Source organism: Vigna unguiculata, chromosome 3 (genome assembly GCF_037176805.1).
Source record: "Vigna unguiculata cultivar grain cowpea cultivar isolate G323 ecotype 2 chromosome 3, ASM3717680v1, whole genome shotgun sequence".
Taxonomy (NCBI): Eukaryota; Viridiplantae; Streptophyta; class Magnoliopsida; order Fabales; family Fabaceae; genus Vigna; species Vigna unguiculata.
This window is the reverse complement of record NC_140794.1, coordinates 27357915-27378072: the sequence shown is the minus strand read 5'-3', so window position 1 is coordinate 27378072 and position 20158 is coordinate 27357915. Positions and strand designations below refer to the sequence as shown.

Below are 20158 nucleotides of genomic sequence, written 5' to 3'. Positions count from 1 at the left end.
TTTAAAAAAAGGCAGGTAACTTCTTAAGAAATATCTCAAATTATTTTACAAGTAAATTTAAGTTTTAAAAATTCTTATCTTTGATCTATGAGCATTCGCAGTTCTACAGGCCAGATACCTCAATAATTTTCCAGCAAACAACGAACAGTCCACAATCTGTCATGTGTCTGCTAATACCAGTAGAGCCATTTGCTGAATGCCAGATGATCCTCTTGCTTGTGGTCATTAACGTCTTTAGGTGTGTAGAATCATAATTCTTCCATTGTTCCCTCATTTTTGTCACCAAATTATGTACGTATGGATTAATCAACAATTAACCTTTGATAAAATGTAACCTAAAATCGATGGATTAGTGGCAATAGTTAGTTTATAGACATCATGCAGAAAATTTCCACAAGACCATTATGCCTTCCTTCTTTGATACAGTGAATAACCAACAAGGGCAGACATCAGAACTGTCCATAGGACCTGCCCACAGTATCAAAGTAAACAAAATAATTAAAATAAAACAAGATAAGTACAGTGAATTCAAAGAAAAAAAAATCAGAAAATAGTTTGAAAAATAGAGCTTTGGGAGTACCGTATTTATCGCTAGCCACTTTTCAAGCCTTCTAATCCTTGATTGCATCTCCTCAATAACCCCTTCAATTGGAGAGACTACTCTACCTGATGAGGATTCTGAAGCAGAGCTACTGCCCTGTTTGTGTCAACATAATACCGCTATATGATAATGCCTAAAACTGATATTTCATGCTTGAAATACTTAAAATTAGATGGCTAGTAGTTGATGAAGCCATAAATAAATAAATAAGACTAAAACCTGTTGAGTAAAGGCCTACCTGAGATTGAATAAATTCAACAATCTCTAGCAGCCTTGCTGGTTGTTGAGAATGAATCCCACCAGAAGTTCTTTCAATCCCCGGTAGTCTTTCCAAAATTATTTCAAGGTAACTCTACCAAAGTTAAAAATTAGAACAGTAGAAAGTAACCATTATATAAACATCCATGACATACTTAATACTTAATTGATCCAGGACCTACAATATGCACCAGAAACAAAAGATTAATTACAATAAAGCAAGAAATTTAATACCTTGGTCGTATATGAATTATCCAATTTAAGCATTGAACCAGCTGCGGCTACTGCATCTTTATTAACACCCTTTATCTGAATGTATGGCCCAGGTACATCTTGAAGGTGATCAACCTCAATTAAAATCTACCAAATTAAAACAAAAAATATTCCAATATGCATAAGCAGCAAACTTTAGGACGGCAAACAGAAGTAAAAGAAGCCATACAGCAACAACCACAGTTACTTTTGTAGTTGCATCATGCTCATCTATTACATGGATGTGTGTACGCATATATAACGCAAGTCCAGTATAGTGCAATAGGCTACTGTAATTAGTTTACACCTGTCACTATCTGACAGTTGTATAGTTTGTTAGAATTTCAGCTAGTCTGTTACCTCCTTGTACCCAGCTATATGTAAAGGGAATTTTCTGTAATCAACAATCTAGAAAATAATACACTCTTAGTTTGTACTCTCTCCTTCCCAACATCTTTAACAGAACACTTAGTTATAACTAAGAGCATTTGTCAATTTTTAAATTAAAATTCATTAGTTCTCACCATCAAGTAGTGAGAGCTTGGTGAATATTTTTTTATAATTTATGCTAAGAAATATAATATAGTAGTATTGCCAACTTGCTGAACAACTAGGAAACCCCCAAAATTTGTACGCAGGAACCAAAAGTAATGGGAAAATAAGGGCCACTGTTCAGTCATAGCATTTATAAAATAGAGGTCTAACTGCTATAACCATTCTGAAGTAATTAGGGCTGTCCCGCTGAATCTTGTATCTCTCTTGTTTTCCAAGGATAAATTTTACATTAAAACCCAGTTCTATTATAAGAGAATGATGTTCATATATACTTGGATATATTGACACAATCTTCAGTTGCCTGATTGACATTCACAATGCTTACTCCATGCAGAGCAATTAAATACCAATAACAGTTAAAGAATACATAATCACAATAACAAAATTCAGTCAAGTTTGGGAGAAAAGGAAATCAGGAACAAGTTCATCTCAGCACTGTAAATTCTATCAAATAATTAATGGAAACATGTGTATTCAGTCAAATGTAAGTCATAAGATAAATCAACTGACCTTTCCATCCTGATAGATGAATGCAGACGCTTCAATATAAGCAACTGCTTGATACCTGACAGAAAATGCTACTGATCAATAAATCATCGATAGTAAATAAATATACTAACTGTCAAACAAATAAACAGAAACAAGTGATGGAGTGAAAAATAGTATCCAAGAATTGTGTGATAATATACAAGATTAGTACAGGAGGGCAGTAGTCATAACTATTTATAGGCACTATTTTCTATTTGCTACATATTACAATATCAAGTAATTTGAAATATTTGGAAGTGGGCTTTAAACTTAACTCAACCCTACAAAACCAATTTGTAAGATGAGGTTTGCATCCCCTAATATTTATAATTTCGCCTTAATTTTAGTCAATGTGAGATCTCTAACACACCCTTTTACACTGAAGAATGAACATCTCAAGCATGTGATTAAATATTTGTTGGTAGTCTAACAAGAGTCCAATAGTAGAGGCACAACAGCCCCAATGAACTTAACTTGGATAGACTCAATATATATGATACCAAGTTAACAAGTTGACTTTAAACCTAACTTAATCTCACAAAAATCGGTTTGTAGGGTAAGGTTTGACCGACTTATATCCCAATACCAAACTCCTACCTAATTAGGAGCAACCATTCTCAGATCCTGAGAAGTACATAAGATTAGTTGAAAAATCGAACTAGCATTTCCTTTGCAGTCAGTGTGGTGAGTCAAGTTCTCAACTCCCCATGCGCAAATCATTGGAATGCAATCATTCCTATATTAAAGTACATTAAAGGATCTTCTGGAAAAGGTTTGATATATGGTCACAATATCATACTAAAGTTGTCGGTTATTCAGATGCTGATTGGACAAGATCTCCTTCTAATATAAGGTCCACTTCTAGATATTGTCTCCAATGATGGTAACTTGATCTCTTGGAAGAGGAAGAAACAAAATGTTGTGGCAAAATCGAAGTATAGAAGCAAAATATAAAGCTATGGCCTTAGCCACTTGTGAATTTATTTAGCTTAAACAATTACTTAAAGAGTTACAATTTGGAGATGTTACTCAAAGGAAACTTATATGTAACAATCAGGTTGCTCTTCATATTATTTTCTCTAATCTTAGCTTCCATGAGAGGATCAAACTCATTGAAATTGACATCTTTTGAAATGGTGAACTTATCCAGGAGATTTAAACACTCATAGCCCTTATGTTATGTAGAATAGCTTGCGATTGGAACTCCTCGTTGTATTTTTTATATTGCTAGTCATGGTGAAGACTAAAGAGCTTCATGTAGGGAATTGCAAATTTAAGGGGAGAGGTAGGTAAAATGTTGATAACTCATATTTTGTACTCACATTTATAGTCTCATTGCATCTTCTAAGCGTCCCTTCTTTTCTTATTTCTATTTTTTAGCATGTATATGTATTTTCTGCAATAAATTGAAATTTTTCTAAATACTAGCTATTTTCTGTATTTTTATAAGCAGTCTACTCTGACCTTTGTCTACTGTTTTGTTCATATCTTTTTAGGTAGATGTCCATTTAAGCTGTTTCTTTTTTTATTGGATTCCTTGCTTACAGGACTTTAATTTGGATATATGGAACACACAACATTTGGAGTGCAGAGCTATAAAAAACATCAGTAAATGACTTGTCAGAAGTTGTAGCTTTTTTGTTTAGAAATTCTTTTTTTCTTTGACTATGTAAAAAGGCAAATTGATTCAACTTCGGGTCCATTAGTTTCCCTGTGTTCAGAACATTATATATAGGCTTGAGTTAGTCAGAAAAAGGAATCAATAGGGAGATACGAGTAGAGAAACAATTAGTTGTAATAGTTTAGTCATCTAGCTTTTATATGTTTAGTCATCTAGTCTTTACAATTTCAATATTCTAATCCCTACATTTCCAGTTGTCTACCTGTTACATTTCCTGCCATTCAGTTTTTACATCATCTATTCTTTAGTTTGTTACTTTAATTCCATTTTCTATTGCATTAAACCGAATTTCCTCCCAATCCTAATTTGTCAAAGAAAGAATATCATATAATGAACGCAATTCAGATGTGTTCTCAGGATTAGACCTTGGTTAGCCTATTTACTACATTGTGTTTAAGAGAGAACTTAGTTTTGTTTGAAAACTTGATACGACTTGAGTTTATGAAAGGTACGTAGCTGTGAGAAAGAATTGGTCCCAAAATTTTAGGATAAGAGGCATGGGATAGGAGGGCGAGGCAAAGTCCCACTCTGTGATGGTGTTCTCTCTCATAACTCCACTTTGAAAGGGTGTAGGTGTGAGTGGGGCGCAGGAGGAGCCTGTGAATGGTGCCAAATTGTTGAGTGTGTTATTAACATTAAGTACTCCTTATAATGACTTGGGGAATCATTCCGTAGAACTAACTTTTGAGCTTAAGTTAGGCAACTTTGTTCTTAGTTCAATATAGTAACATGTCATCAAAGTCCCTTCTAGTACATTCTCACTTAGAATATGCTATTAGTAGGTCATAATTAAGACTTTGTGTCAGTCAGGTCACTTATTATAACTTCCTACTACAAATTTCACACTCCATATATCCTATATTAGGCATAAAAGGAGTGTACTATCAATCTCACATTAATTAGGAACATGGAAATACAGCTGTACTGCAAATCATGACTTGAGTAACCCTTCCCTCCTGAGCTAGCTTTTGTGGTTGTGTAAGGCCTAGTCTGTTCACAGTTCTCATAGCATATAGAGATATCATTTACCATTGGTGTTTTATCCTCCCTTACTACCGTGAATTACTTTTTCCTTCTGCCTACCAAGTTGATGGCAGCATAGGGAATTTTATCTTTTCCCAATGCTTAAATCATGCAAGTGACTAACAGCAATGTTAATCAGATTCCCTTTCTTTTAATATAGAAACATAGAATCAGGACAACATCAATAAAAATCTAGACATGCTACTAGCAGACTATTCACACTCTATTAACACAAAAACTTAATCCATCAAACATAGTAGTCATACATTTATTGGAAATGTATATATAATATATTTTGCATTGAATTTTGGCTTACCCAAGATTAAGAAGGCCAGCAACCGTACTAATGCTAATATCAAAATCCACTTTGGGCTGAATGATAAAGTTCCCTTCTTTGATGGGCTGACACGTGAACAAGATAACAAAATTTGTTTAGTAGAATACATCATGAAAATGCCATAGTATCAGCTATGTGTATAATTTATGTTAAGCTATCATCAACAAGAAAATAATGTTCCCAACCTCTCGTATCAGCAACGCAAATCTGCCTTCACATATTCTGACTCGAATACAGTCACTGTCTCTCAACTGTCCATTAGAAGGGATCCCAGGAAGCCTAATATAGATGTCAATAAATTTCTGCACCGAACTGCAAAATTTTGCTGAATCAAGAATTGCAACAATATCTTGATATGCTACCTGTAATTTATTACTATATTTTCAGCAAACATATTGAACAAAACCTTGTCACACAATATATGTGTGTGTAGAGTTAAAACTTACTTTTTTGTTACTCTTTAATACAAATAATGAACTCTCAGGAGAAAGCACAGGGTCAAAATCATTTCGAATTTTAAGCTGCAACAAGACAACATTAAATAACGTGTCATATACTTATCGATTATCCAAAAGGAAACAATTCGCTAATCATGATAAAATGAAAACTGAGACACTACTACAACAAAAGGGTGACTGGTGAGTGCAGCAAATAGAAAGAGTGGACTGCAAATATCAATTAAAATAACCAACCTATACATTATTATTCACATATACATATAGGGAGACAGGACAGTCATCATGGATGAAGCCGAAGTTTTTCACAAAATTAACAGAGATACAAATTTTTTAAGTAGGCATAGTTAGAGAGCATTGTAAAAGGCAAGGAAGTGTACTTCTTGTTTACATGGAAACGTTGATGGTTAAACTGAAAAATCTAAAATAACCAAGGCTTTAAAATATAAAAACTTGTCAGTTTACATGAAATCGATAATGGTTTAACCATTAGTTCAAAAGCAGTTTTAAAATATCGGGGGAAATGCATACGATCCACTAACATGTGCATGAACAAGATGAGGTTCGATAAGCTGCTGGAACATGGGAAACACTGTCATCATGATCTCATTTTGAGAAATAAAGCATCCCACTCTACTCTTATCCCTTTGAACTCGGGAAATCAAATGTGAATGAACACCTCCAACCTGTTCCAAATAAGAAAATCAAAGTAAGAGGCCTTCTTAGCTCCACAATAATAAAATATAAATGAAACAGAAAAGGGCCTTCATCGAGGACTCATTCTTACAACAGCAATCCACAAGTCAAGCGATATTCGGATATCAGGATGCAAAGCAAAGACGCCTTCAAATATAATCTGGTCAAAATTAACAAATGGACTCTCAAGAACCACATTGAAACAATTACATAAAGAACTACCATAACAGGACTAGCAAACTATATCAGGATTTCAGCATACAGATAAACTATATATAATGTCAAGCTATCATACATACATGTTTTTGGTGTCCTTGATTTCTGAAAAAACTAAGAAACAAGTAAAAGTGGGTAGTGGGGGGAGACAACTTTGTATATGAAGTGTAAATGGTGGGCAAATCAATTGCTATATCCCCTACCCCAGTTTGACGTGGGATGTAAAAGAAGCAGAAAGCACACTGTACTGCAGTCAGTACTATGGTGAATGACTCCATTTACCAGATCAATAGTGACTTCATTCTACGGAGGCACTTTTAGCACAAGCACAAAAGCCTGCAAGCTATGAAGCGTTAAGCGCTAACACCATATGGAAACTCCTTAGCAGCTATTGACATAAACTTCTCTGACCAAGTGATCTGAAGTTAAAATTTTGCTTTCCAGTGTTCTACATAAAATATATATCAGCAAAAGGTTTAAGCAAGCTTTCATTTTGTTCGAACTTTAAGGTCAAGGAGCACTTAATTCAAAATCTACTAAGATATCTTTTCATGAAAACAAAAAGTGCAATGAAGAAATTACTTTTCAACTTTAGGCTATATAATTAAATCTCACAAGAAAAGTCAGTACAGAGACAAAATCTTAGGCCCTTGGGGCGCTAGTTAATAACTGACCACTCCACAATCTTCAGAAACCTCAAGCTCCTTGAAACCATTCCGAGCACCACTTTCCAAATCAAATATAGGTACTTTTGTTCTTTGGCCATTTCTTATGTCATCAATGTTCTGCAAGGGAACCGAGAACAAGAAAGTTTAGTAAGTTTAAGGCAAAGAGATATTACCATCAACTTCTTTCCTGGTGAATATAGATATTACCACCATCTTATTTGGGCAACAAATGGAGAAAGCAAAGAAATAAAGAATTTTTCAATAATGCAAAAAAAAAATGTTAAACAGTTTCAAGACACAATTAGGAAATAAGTAACTACTAACAACAAACTTTGAAGCAGGAATAACAAAAGAGACGTCCAAAAAGTTTTTGGACAGTGACAAATAGAGCCTCTGCACGAGAATAACACTTTAATCACTAAATGAATTTATTATAGTTTTGGTTTTTGATAGTGCTCCAAAATACCTTTTCATCCAAACACTAGCTTCATTCAGGTGTCCATATGAATAAATTTGTCTATGAACACTTATAGGTGAAGAAAATAAGAAAGTAAATTGAATTGAGCATTTCTATAAGATAAAATAAAAGTTGTGCAAGTTGATTTTATCTTTGGGAAGAAGTTTGATTTATTTTTCATTTTAACTTAAAATATTATTATTTTCAAGTGTTTGTAAGGAAATTTATCTAAATTTACTAGGATAAAGATTCTTTGTAGTTATTTTAGAAGAAAATATTTTTAGTGTATGGAAACAAGAAAGCAGTAGAAGCAATGTAAAATGACAATCATACCCATTGTTAGACACATTCATATTAGAAACCCCTAGCTTCACATTCATGTTAGACTCTCCGAGCTTCATTGATAAAATTTAACTTATAATGATTGAACTTCTATACCAACAAATATCAGAATATCGCAATAATTAGATAACCTGTGGCATTTTATTGTGTCTACATTGAATCATGCCAAGTTCTAAAACATCAATTCTCTCTTTTAATTTAAGATTTATTTCATGTTATTTAATAGAATGCACAATAACTGTGTTGCATCATAGAAGATTCACATTTGTCATATCCTTGTGATACGATCTTGAAGAGTCTTTTAAATTTTCTTTGTAGTTTTTATCTTTTATTAAATATAGAAAATAATAATTTATATAATGGAGATTAAATGCAGTATTAGAGGGTATTAAATATTAGTTATTGAGAATTAATGTGAAATTCGAGTCTTGCCTAAGTCATCCTATAAAAGGATGCATTTGTAATATATGGAGATATATGAATTTATCAGTAAAATGAGGTTTCTCTTTGGGAAAACCATTTGGAGATATGAGTTATAAGAACCCTAATTTTGATCTTATCAAGGTAACTTGTGGTGATTAATCCCATGACTTATCACTCACATTCTCATTTTTCTTGAATGTGACGTCAAAATCCTTCTCGAAACTAAATATCAGACCGGTCCTACCCTTGGTTTATCATCACCTTGTGCCCATGATTTATAAACTGTGAAGCTCAAATGTGGCCCAGAATAGGCGGTTCCATGTGTGAGAACCCAGTAGGATGCAAATGTGGCATGCCAGCAGTGCCCAACACAGCCCACCAAACCTCAGCATTGCCGACTCACGGGAAACACCAATGACAGGACCGTCCCTCATTTGGTTTTTACAAAAAAAAATAAATAAATCATGTTACAAAAAGAAAGAAAAGAGAGAAACATTCTCTCTTCCCTCTTCACCTTCACGCAAGAAAGAAACCAAAATGATTCACACCATTCCATCCTGGCAAGTAGTGAGCAATTCCACACAGCCAAACAGTGCTTCGTGGTGACAATTGTAGTGTTTATTGTGACGCCTTTTCTCTCCACTCCTGTAATCAACTTTCATTTTTATCCTCTCGCTGCACTCCAATTGAATTATTTTATTTTATTTCCCTTCCACTGCCTCTCCATAGTTTTATGACTTTTTTTATTAGTTTAAAGGAGTCTTATTTTGATTTCAATACCACAAACAGATGCCAACTGATGAAATGTGATACCTTAGTAATTTAGACTTAGTTATTACCATATCAACATATAATCTTGTTGTCATATACATACACACACATGTGTGTGTCGTGTTCTCATGTCTTATGTATTTTTATTTTGCTATGTACTCATGTCCATCCAATTTTGCGCTATATATTATAAAGTATATGTGTCATTCTTGTGCTTTGTAGATGAAAAATGGAGCCTTTTTATAACACTTGTCATTCTTGACCTTGGACCACAATAAAATTTCATAGTAATGAATTTATTAGAAATTTTATTTTTAATAGAACAGTGTAAATTTTTATCCATATAGTTTGCTCACTTCTAGTGGGATAAAGCTTCACTGTTATAACTACAGCAGAAGAACAAGGATAGCAGACAGGGACCATAATTTCTATCCTACAACTAGCAGATCCTTTCTAATGCCACAATTTTTATCAGTGTAATGCAACCATGAAGGAAGTCACGACTAAAATGCTTATCTCAAATGATGTGGTACTCTTACTAGAGTATAGAGTTTTACCCCCTGTAGTTTTTCTTAGAATCTCTGTATTTTCAGTTTTTAAGTCAGTTGGCTGTTCATCTATCTAACTGAAAGCTATGAGTGGTAGTTGTTTGAAGTCTCCTGGGAGTTAGTTTCCTTTCTTAGCTATATATATCTATATTACAACAATCAATGTTGTTGTAATAATTCTTTCCCCCAGGAGTAAAATCAAGCTTCAATTCTCTGAAACTCTATGAACCTTAATAACTCCAAATTAGCACTAAGTATCAATCAAATATTTATATAAGGTTTCAAACTTACAAATATAAAATAAACAGTGAGAAAATTATTCAAAATTAAAAAACAACTTTTTTAAAAAGAGTCTTTCCTTTGCTTCAAATCCTTAACTTCCACTGATTTTTAGATGTAATTAATGGCATTGTATTACAGAGTTGGATTGTTATATTATTCGGGGATAAGAGTTTTGGGCAATTGACAGGACAAGTTTTGGAGCAATCGCTACGACATGTAGACTCTGTCAAATTACACACACAAAGCTCATAAGTAGATCAAGTCTAACGAGAGTTTGTCCCCAACCATGCAAAGGTTTACATCTTCTAAAGCAAATGCTTCATATTAAGTTGTTCATTACTTCAAACCATGAAGTAGGGTAATTAATGGGAACTAAAAATAGTGACACTAAATTAACATATCATGGTAAAAATAATTACTAAAAGAGATCGATTCCTCAGAAGAAATAAAACCATTTTTATTCATAAAAAGTAATGTGTGTGAACGTGTGACATCAATCAATATTATGCAGAGTGACCCAATCAAATGCATCTAAACTGCTCAATTACCTTACCTTAGATAGCAAAGATAAATCAAGTGCGTTGAAGTCATCATATTTAAAATCCTTTACTTGTTTATAATAGCTTTCCAGGGAAACTACTTCACAACCAATTATATTTGCCATTTTATGAGCCAAACTAGTCTTCCCAGACCCACTTGGACCTCCTGAAAAGCACAACTTCTCCATGATAAGTGATTCTATCAGAACTACTGCTGTTAAAAATGCATGCTGAGACTGAGATGAAGCAAAATTGATTCAGCATTATTCAGTACAGCAGTAATCAAAAGAAAAGGCCCGATATGACTTTTACATCCACATTCATGTCGAAATCATTAGACTAAAATATTTATTAATAAAAGGCTCAATTTTGGCTTATGAAACAGGAGTGGGACATGGGGCTTAAGGTGATCTGCACTTGAGTCAAGTTATCGACTCCATTTCCTGTTAAGAAATTTGAGATAGCAATATTTTGATTCAGCTCAATTAGTTTCCAGCTTTATCAGCAAGCATGTGAAGAACCAACCTGGTATTTCTAAAACGATAATAGCTAAAGTGACTTTCATTTATCTTTAAATGCCTCCTTATATAAATTATATCAGTGTGAAGTCTTTTCCTCTTAAATATTTGTGCGCTAATGGGGATAGGCAACAACTACAAACAACCGAAGGAGGACGCTGTATCAAGAAATGTCCATATTACCAATTCCAACTATGACTGGGAAACCTTTATTCTCCAACAATGCCTGGAAAATAAGCAAATAGGATTCCATCAAACACATAAATATGAATGTCCTATGGAATTGTAATCTTCAAAACATAAGACAAAGAAGAAATTTCCAAGCCTTTTGCTCCTTACTTGTATTGCTTGAACAGCCAAAAGCAATCCCCTGTCCAAGTCAAATGAATCAGGCATTGGAGCAAGCCTAATACTATCCCTGAAAGATGAAGGATCTGTGGTTGCTTCATGAGAGAAGTCTTAATATAAAGGAAATTTTAAATAAACATGTAGAAAATTATCTACAAAATTATTTGCATCCTCCAATTCAAGGAAAAATACCTAGGACTGAATTGTCAGGCTGGGAGGAATCTGAAGATATGAACTGCCATGCAGCCACAACAGGTTCCATTTTAGATTTTGTTGGGGATCGAGTCCATGGCTGGGGTAAATCCTCAAGCCCAGTAACAACATTAGGAGTAACGCGGATTGGCTTTGGGGCAATGATCGCTGTTTCTTGACTACCAGCCACAGTAGTATTAGACACAAGTGGTGGAGTACTAAGACGAGGTACACCTGCAAATGGAAGTGAGAAGTTGAATACAAGTAAATGCAACTTCTCTCCAATTTGTAATCTATAACTATAATATATCTATAATGTAAATCTATAACTACAACAAAGCGAATATCCCTTTCTGCTCTCCACATTTTATTGGACCCTTTATGCTTTGACAATTCTCTAAACCATTCACTGCACAATATTTGCTTCTTTTATAGCCTCTTGTCAAATTAATTATATTGAACTGTTTTAAAAAAGATTACATATGTGTACAGATGTTCCTGTCTTTGCACTAGTCTAGACAATTAAGATAATCTACTGGAAATAAACAATTCAAGTAGTCATGAAGGTAATTGGCCATATGTTGTCCTCACACTCTTCAAAACACTATTTTCATGTTGTAGCAGTTATCATCACTTGTAAGGAAAACAACTGAATTAACTAAATGTGCATAAACTATATTAAAGGGAGAGCATCCCAATCCCTACCTTTTCTCTCCAGAATCATTTCCAGATATGATTTGGTAATCCAAGGTCCATCAATACCCATCCTTGATGCTTCCGTTCCAACAGTCTGAGATTTTTTTTTCCATTTTTCAGATAAGTAACTCACCATATTATCAACCAGACAAGGCTTAATCAGACTGAGCAGAAAGTAAAAAAAAAAAAAAATACTATTTAACAAAATGGAAGAAACCATGGAAAGTCTTTCATATAAGAAATTGTAAAAACAAAAAAGAGTTCACAGTGCAAGGATAAAAAATCCTCAAAAATGAGAAAACAAGGTATTTTAAATGTGATATAAGGATTAACCCTTATTTATACTACTATGACTAGACCCTTGATAAAAAAAAAGAAACAACAATAAGTATAATGAAATCTACAATAAGATGCTTTACATAAAATACATGGTGACTGGTGAGTCCTCAAAACGATTGCATTTTACATAGAACATGTCTAATGGGATCAGAAAAAACTATACCTTTCTATTAGTTCCTCTCATCACCATAAATGTCTCACCAAGAACATCAATGGTCTCAAAAGAGATGGTAACCTTGCCATTATTGACAGTTGTCGATGCACGCTTATAACTAACCACAACAGTATACCCAAGAGCCAACAGCCCACCCAATGTCATTCGACCAACCTTTTTCAATATAAAATCATAAAAAGCAAAAAAATATCAGCTAAAAGGAGTAAGTTCATTTTTTTCATGATGGATAACAAGTTTAAAGGAATAAAATGTCAAAAGAAGTGTCAGCAATTATCTTTGGTAATCAGGATCAATTAGTATCATGTATATCTTGTAACTTCAGCTTGACAGAACAAATATATCTTGGAAAACTGAAACGGTATACCATTATGTTTTGCCTTTTCCTCACTATTCAAATTGCAGTCATAACATTGATATATTGGTACAAAACGAAGAAGTTATCCAAAATTTAAATTCTAAATAGTGCTCTTTAGGAAGGATTGAAGTTCAAACTTCCTAGAATTATTGAAAGGGGCAGCATCTAAGTCATGGGCAAGGAGGAGTTAATGAGTTAAATATATAGGAGGAAGTAAAGGGAAAGGGGGATGGATATATGTTCATTTGTAGATTGAGCATTGGCTCTTTTTGAAAGGAAAAATCATTCGTAAAGAGGAAATCCTTGCACGATATTTCTCTCCTATTTCCTGTTCTGTTCTTCTTAATAAAATATTTCTTTTCTTTCTCATTCAATTATTGGTTCCTAACAACATGTCAACTGCTAACTGTTTTAATGTTGCCTATCGAGCTTGAAGGGCACATCTCACTCATCTTGCTAATATTTTGTTTTCATTAGAAAGGAAACGGAAAACATCCATACCTCAAATTCAGCTTTAGGCCTGATAATGAAATTCTTGTCGACAATCCTCTGGTCACCAAGTGATAGATAATATCTAATTCCAGACTGCCGCACTTTGATCCAATCATTTATCCTTGCTTCTTCACTAGATGAAGGCGGTCTAAGGTACATTTCAATAAAACTGAAAACAACGCAAATTTCCAGTGAAAAAATTTTAAGTCCCACATATTAGAACAGTTGTTAGAAACATCTAAATATAAAATTAACCAGTTACCACCAAACTCATTCTTTCCACAATCAAAATACTAACTTGTCTGTTTGGGCTTCATTTCCTTGAAAAGCGGAACCTGAATGTCCATCTGTAGACTGTCACAAAACATTTAAGTTAAAAACGAGTCTTTGAGTCAAACACAAAGGTGGACACACAAATACTAGAAAAATAAGACTGAAAAGATATTTGCAAAAGTTATTCTAAATTGAGACAGGAGATTATATTAACAATAAAAGGACACGCAGATGCATCCATGCTTGCTTTATATTAACAACTATCAGGGAACTCTAAGTTAAACATTCCCTTTTTTTACTGATCTCTAATAATCTAACATGCAAAATTATGAGTTTGTGACACAATAACCAGTGAAAAAAACCAGAAAAGCAAAGCAGATAATCTAATAACAGACAATGGAGAGGCAAAGAATGAATAGCATAGACTTAACAGCCAAAGGATGACCATTCTAAGATATACTGTTGAGAAGTCTCACACCCCCTACCTCAGATCTTGGGGTGTAGCTTATATATTTGTTGGACAACTTTGGTTAAGGCCAATTGGTTTTGAAATGAAATCTAACTTGATATCAGAGCCTAAGCCTCATCATGGTAAATCACCTATTCTGGTAGGCCCATCTGTTTGGCAAATACCTATGGAGGGGTAGGGTGTAGCTTATGTACTTGTTGGAAAACTTCACTTGATGCTAATTGGTTGCGATGAAATTTAACATTATATCAAAGCCTGTAGTTCCTCTTAGTCAGTCACCTATTCTGGTAGACTTATCTATTCTAGAAAACATCTATGGAGGGAGTGTTGCAAAGTCCCACATCGCCTACATAAATCTTGGGGTGCAACTTGTGTGTGTGGATGTGCGCATGCTTGTGTTGAACAACTTCACTTAACGCCAATTGGTTTTAAGAAGAAATCTGACTTATTTATACTGTTGGGTGGTTAAAATGGAGAAGGAAGAAAAAGTTATATTTGATAAAAAAAAAAAAAAAATAACATCATGCTCAAAGGGTATATTATTTTACTACCAAATAACCAATTATACTCAGATTTCGAATGTTAGGCTTTAAAGGGACGAGAAAATAGTACAAGCAGCATAAATGAGAATGTTAAGAAAGATGCATCATCACACTACAAAGGACAAGATACGGAATTAATGTAGTTGGGGAAATATTAATGTGTTATCTATCCACAAAAGATGACAGGAAATCAATTCAGATGTTTTGGACATGTGCAAGGAAGATCACCAGATGCACAAGTGAAAAGAATACACTGCATCGTTTCTAATGTTGTGAAAAGTGTAGGAAACAAGAGAGCATGGACATTGGAGAAAATAATTAAAAGGAATTTCATTTAACTGACCTCACCAAGTAAGATAAAGTTATTTTTGTTATTGTGTAAAAATTTCAAAAAAAGAAAAACTATCCTTTTCATTCATTTTATTAAACTTTAAAAACTAATTCAAGAAGAAATTTGATAAAGGGAAAAAAATATTCAAGCCATGAAAGAGTAAAGCTTAAAATTTCATATTATTTAAACAGGTCATGCTCAAATTTTTAATTTAGCTCATTTAAATGAATTAAGCATGAACAAACCAAACTTGAGCTTCAAGTGCTCAACTTAGCTAGACAGACTTGTTTGAACCTTTAGCAATAGACAACTAATGGAAAATAAAGTCCACTTGTAGGAATTATAATCATTAGTACTAATGTATAGGTCACAGACACACCTCACTTCTGCATTTGACCTTGTAGATTGCCTCTCTGAATGATGAGACAAAGCTGTTATTAATTCTGATCTGCCAAAGAAGGGCAGAGGAAATTAAAATATTAGCGATGAAATCTAGAGTTGAGAATAAAAACAGGACTAACCTGTGCATGATGAAGATCTGGCTCAATGTGTTTCCTAAACAGTGGAAAAATGCTATCTATAAGGTAATCCAGTGAACAAGAATCTCCAATGTCGTAGCGAACTTTAGAAAGCAAGCTAAAATGTACACCACCAACCTGATTTATCAGAAATGCATGCTCTGTATTATTTTGAAACTTCTAAGCAATTGATAACATAATGATGGGAACAAAGTCATTGCAATATTAAGAAAAGAAAAGAACAACTTACCACAGCAACTCGAATGTCCAGTAAAGACCGCAGTTTTGCATGCAATGCATATGTGCCGTCAACTATTACCTGAAACCAATTGTATAAAAAGGAATAAAAAAGTGAAACACGGAACTCCTCCAAAACTTCAATTAGCATAGGCTACCACCCCAGATGAAGCGCTCTTTATTGCTTTATAGCCAACACGCTTCTTTTGCTGATAGTCAAACTTTGGGATTAATGTATCCTTGCCTTTAGTCAAATCCTAATTATAACAGAAGCTCATTAACAAACCATGAAATAAAAAGAAAAAAAAAATAAACAAAAGCAACAAACAAGACTCGTTTGCATTGCTTACCAAAACCATAAGCTAATCCTGGGCAGTACATGTTATATTGACACATGATCTAATTTGTTTCATTCCAAAAAGACAAACATGAAAATAATTACTTAACCAACAATCTTTATTTTTTTTTTTTCATCTTTTGGTGTTCTTTGTTTCAGTCAGAATCAGCTCATAGGACTGCTGAATTTTACCAACATATAAAGCTACAAAAGGCCAAAAAGTAAAGCATTCAAAGCCATCATAAGATCGGCCTTGCAAACACATCAGGACCTGTTAGAATAGGCTTACTTAAATGTTGTTCTACGTTGTACCTGTCTGTACCTAGGGTCCTAGATGTGTTTTTACTTGTTTTCTACTGTTTTCTCTCTCATTGTATCTCAAATTAATCTACAAATTATACATATAAATGTGAGAACCTAAGAGAGTCTTGAAAAGCACTCTGAAATATATTTTCTCTCTTTACATTTTTCTCAAGTATATAAAGGATAGCCAGATCAGCATTTAAGGCATGGTAAAGTAACAGAAGCAAATTCAAACCTCAAGATTCTTGATCAGCGTATCAAAATCTATAGAATCCACATCATTCCCTTCATCAACCCCATGACGGTAATTCCCCATTGAAATAACGGTACAACCAATAACAGATGCCACCTTTTCTGCTAAGCTTCAGGAACCACAAAATCGAAAAAACAAATGAGGATAACTAAGGCAGCTGAGCATACATACTTTAGCAAAACATATTCAAAATAATGCATTGACAACACTATCAACACCTTACCTTGTTTTACCAGATCCACTTGGACCACCAATGCCAACAGTAACAAGGCCATCCTTTTTCTCTCGGAGTTCTTGAATAGATTTTACCAACAAATAACATCCATGATCAAAAGACTGCACCACATCCACGTATTAGCAACACTTACCACAAATTTCATTAATCATGAAAAATTAAGCACGCAAAAAAAGCTCAATATACATGAATAGCAATACCATTCAAACTTCAAATGTTACAAACAATAAATAAACACATGATAACAGTAAACTGGTACCATCATTAAAATCAATTTTACCAATGCATCCTCACCGATATGTAAAAGTTCAACACACATTAACACCAATACCATTCAAAATATAAATTTCGTCACAATAATAAGCAAAACTCTGTCTTTCTGTCTCGTCTAAAATAAGATGACAGTGAAGTGGAGTGATTATGTAAAAATGATACCAATTCTACTTTTCAGCACTTATGTGTTTGCTGATACTAAAACTATCAGGTGATTAAAAATAAAAAACACAGCCTAAAAAATGAAGTTTCGAACCCTAAAATTATGTCAGGGAGGGAAAACATAAATTTCAAGGGACAAATATGCATACGCCAAACTCGGTTAATCCAAATTGCAAACAATTTCGAACAAAAGCTATAATGAGAGAGAAAATGGAGAAAGCAAGAATAAAAAAGGAGATGAGATTGCTGCATGCTACATATACCACATGGAGAGGGAGAGATTGGAGGATGGAAGACGAAGAAGTCGAAGGCTGTTGTTGGAAGTAATCGCGTCCTCCTTCATGGAACACTCGCTGAACAACTTCATCATCCATTTTCGTTCTGTTCTCGATCAATCAACAACCCTGTCTCTTTCTTTCGGCAGCTTGCTGCTTGTGAGTGTGAGAGAGAGGAATCAATCTTTGGTACGGTGGAGTGTGTATTGCGATGGAATCTATCGGAAAAGGAGAATACGAATTCTTATTTTTATTGTTATTGTTTTTCGGTTGGTGCCGGAAAAATAAAAATATACAATTAATTTGGAATTTTCAGTTTTCGTGAGAGTGGGTGTATGTGCCTTGCACCACCCAGTTCTCACCTAATGCACGTCTTTCCCTTCGTGCACGCTTTTTTTTAATTTTTATTTTCACTGCACTTGCTGAAAAATTCAGTTTTATGTTCTTGCTTCACTCGCGTCTCAACAACATGCTTGTTTGTTTTTTTATTTTTTTTTTTCTTTCTGATTCGTTTCTTTGTCCTCTTTTGCTTTATTTTCTCTTTCACGGTTCCTTTGATAAAGAAACGGATGCAAAGAAAAATAAATAACGGAACTTTTTTATTGTACTTGAACTTGTAAGTTTTATAATGTTATTTAATTTGTAAAAAAAATTCACAAATTTGTGAATAATTAATTTAATTGATTTTATAAATTTTAAGATTAACCTCTTGGATAAATGCTTAAAACACTCGTTCTATTTATTTCTCTTATTCAAAGAAAGATTTTCTTAAGCAATGGTTGCATGAACAATGTCTTTGTTTTAGAAATAAAGTCTGTTAAACGATGTTGCTTAAGCTGAGATCTTCTATAAATAATCAGTAAATAGTTATATTAGAGATGGCTTTTTATAGTTCATAAGTTATTGAAAAATGTATAAGTAGTACGCAAATGCATTTTAAAACATATTTCTCTCTAATATTTTGTTTATTTATCACTATAAGAATAACGGAAAAGGGAATTTTTTTTCTATAGCATAATAAAATTTCGACAATTGTTTTAGGGAGTCCATTAATTCCTGTGCTTCATCTACTCGAATTTCAACTTTGCCCTCGGTTGTTTTATTTGAAAGTTGTCTCCTTCTTGGAGACTGATTTGGTGTGGTTACTCCTATAAGTATCGGTGGAGCCATTTCTTCCTCCACCCCCATTTTCCTTACTGCACTCTCATAATTTTCAATATTTCCATTTTATCCCTATAATTTATTCTCCTTCCCCAGGCTCATGCTCCATCCTCACGCTCCTAGATAGTCACACCCAGGGCCTTGAACGCAATGCACAACCTGTTGCATGCATCGAAGGTTTTCCGTCTCTAGGCTGGGGTAGGATCAAGATGGAAGGCAGAATGGCCAGCGGTGATTCTTGTTGATGTCGGTGATGGGGTTTCGGTCCTCTCTCTAGAATCAGAGAAAGAGAGAGCTTCACCGATGTTGGAAGGTGTGAATCGTAAGGGGACGAAGCTTGCCAGGGTTAGCATAAGCAGAATATGATCTTAATATTGATTTTAACAATCAATTATAAACAATATTTCATACTTATAATTATGCTATAAACAGTAAACGGAAGCGTACTTGAATTAGCCATAAGAATGATGTTCCCTTCTTTAGAGCACTACTGATCCAGTGATTTTCCTCCGGTAGAACACCTTTATTTTCCTTTAGTTTTCTCTCTTGATGGGGATAGAGAAAAAGGAACAGGAACTTGAAAAGTACATTATGACTTTGTGTACTCTCAAAAGGGGACCACGACCATTTTATAAACTGTTAATTACTTATGTTTTAGTATTTCTAATTTGGCCCCTCATCAAATTAGAAATTACTAGTCTTTACACAATATTTATTTTCATGACATATGCCTTTAGCCAAAACTTTAATTTAGTCAGATCACTTTATTATTTTGCTTAAGAAATAATGGCCCTAACACATTTAATTATGTGTCATATATATGCATGACCCAAAATTACTAACAATCTCCCACCAGTCACAAATATATACGTCCTTACAACCTTATAAATGTGTTAGACTTTATGAGCTCAAAATTGCCATTATATTACTCGAGCATACTCCAAAAGTCCTGTCCATTGATTATATCAGCATGTAGAACCAAACTAGTTTTTCATTGCATCAATCGCAACTAAAACCAGCAATGATCACTAATCCTCACACA

General features: G+C 33.9%; 1 protein-coding gene across 3 annotated transcripts; it reads right to left on the bottom strand.

Moving 5' to 3' along the window:
- On the bottom strand, positions 1-18352 carry LOC114178239 (P-loop containing nucleoside triphosphate hydrolases superfamily protein). 3 transcript variants are annotated; one of them, XM_028064035.2, is made up of 26 exons: positions 17944-18352; positions 17234-17346; positions 16993-17119; positions 16276-16374; positions 16131-16199; positions 15884-16018; positions 15742-15810; positions 14046-14101; positions 13757-13916; positions 12889-13053; positions 12396-12480; positions 11691-11924; positions 11490-11584; positions 11334-11376; positions 10647-10798; positions 7277-7387; positions 6478-6546; positions 6233-6376; positions 5682-5756; positions 5421-5597; positions 5215-5300; positions 2177-2231; positions 1094-1219; positions 840-953; positions 581-697; positions 1-468 (listed from the first exon to the last, which is right to left on the bottom strand). In XM_028064035.2, exons 1-26 carry the CDS (start codon positions 18052-18054, stop codon positions 403-405), a joined length of 2853 nt encoding a protein of 950 aa, XP_027919836.1. In that variant the 5' UTR covers positions 18055-18352; the 3' UTR covers positions 1-402. The 3 variants fall into 3 exon arrangements, with proteins under 3 accessions (XP_027919836.1, XP_027919837.1, XP_027919838.1); XM_028064036.2 differs by having other exon boundaries at positions 16279-16374; XM_028064037.2 differs by having other exon boundaries at positions 16993-17114.
- Positions 18353-20158: the final 1806 nt, after the last annotated feature.

Coding starts and splice junctions, on each gene's coding strand:
- LOC114178239 (XM_028064035.2), bottom strand. CDS start 18,054: ATGGATGATGAAGTTGTTCAGCGAGTGTTCCATGAAGGAGGACGCGAT. Junction 5,301..5,420: donor TTGCGTTGCTGATACGAGAG/GTTGGGAACATT, acceptor TTCACGTGTCAG/CCCATCAAAGAAGGGAACTT. Junction 2,232..5,214: donor GCTGGCCTTCTTAATCTTGG/GTAAGCCAAAAT, acceptor ATTTTCTGTCAG/GTATCAAGCAGTTGCTTATA.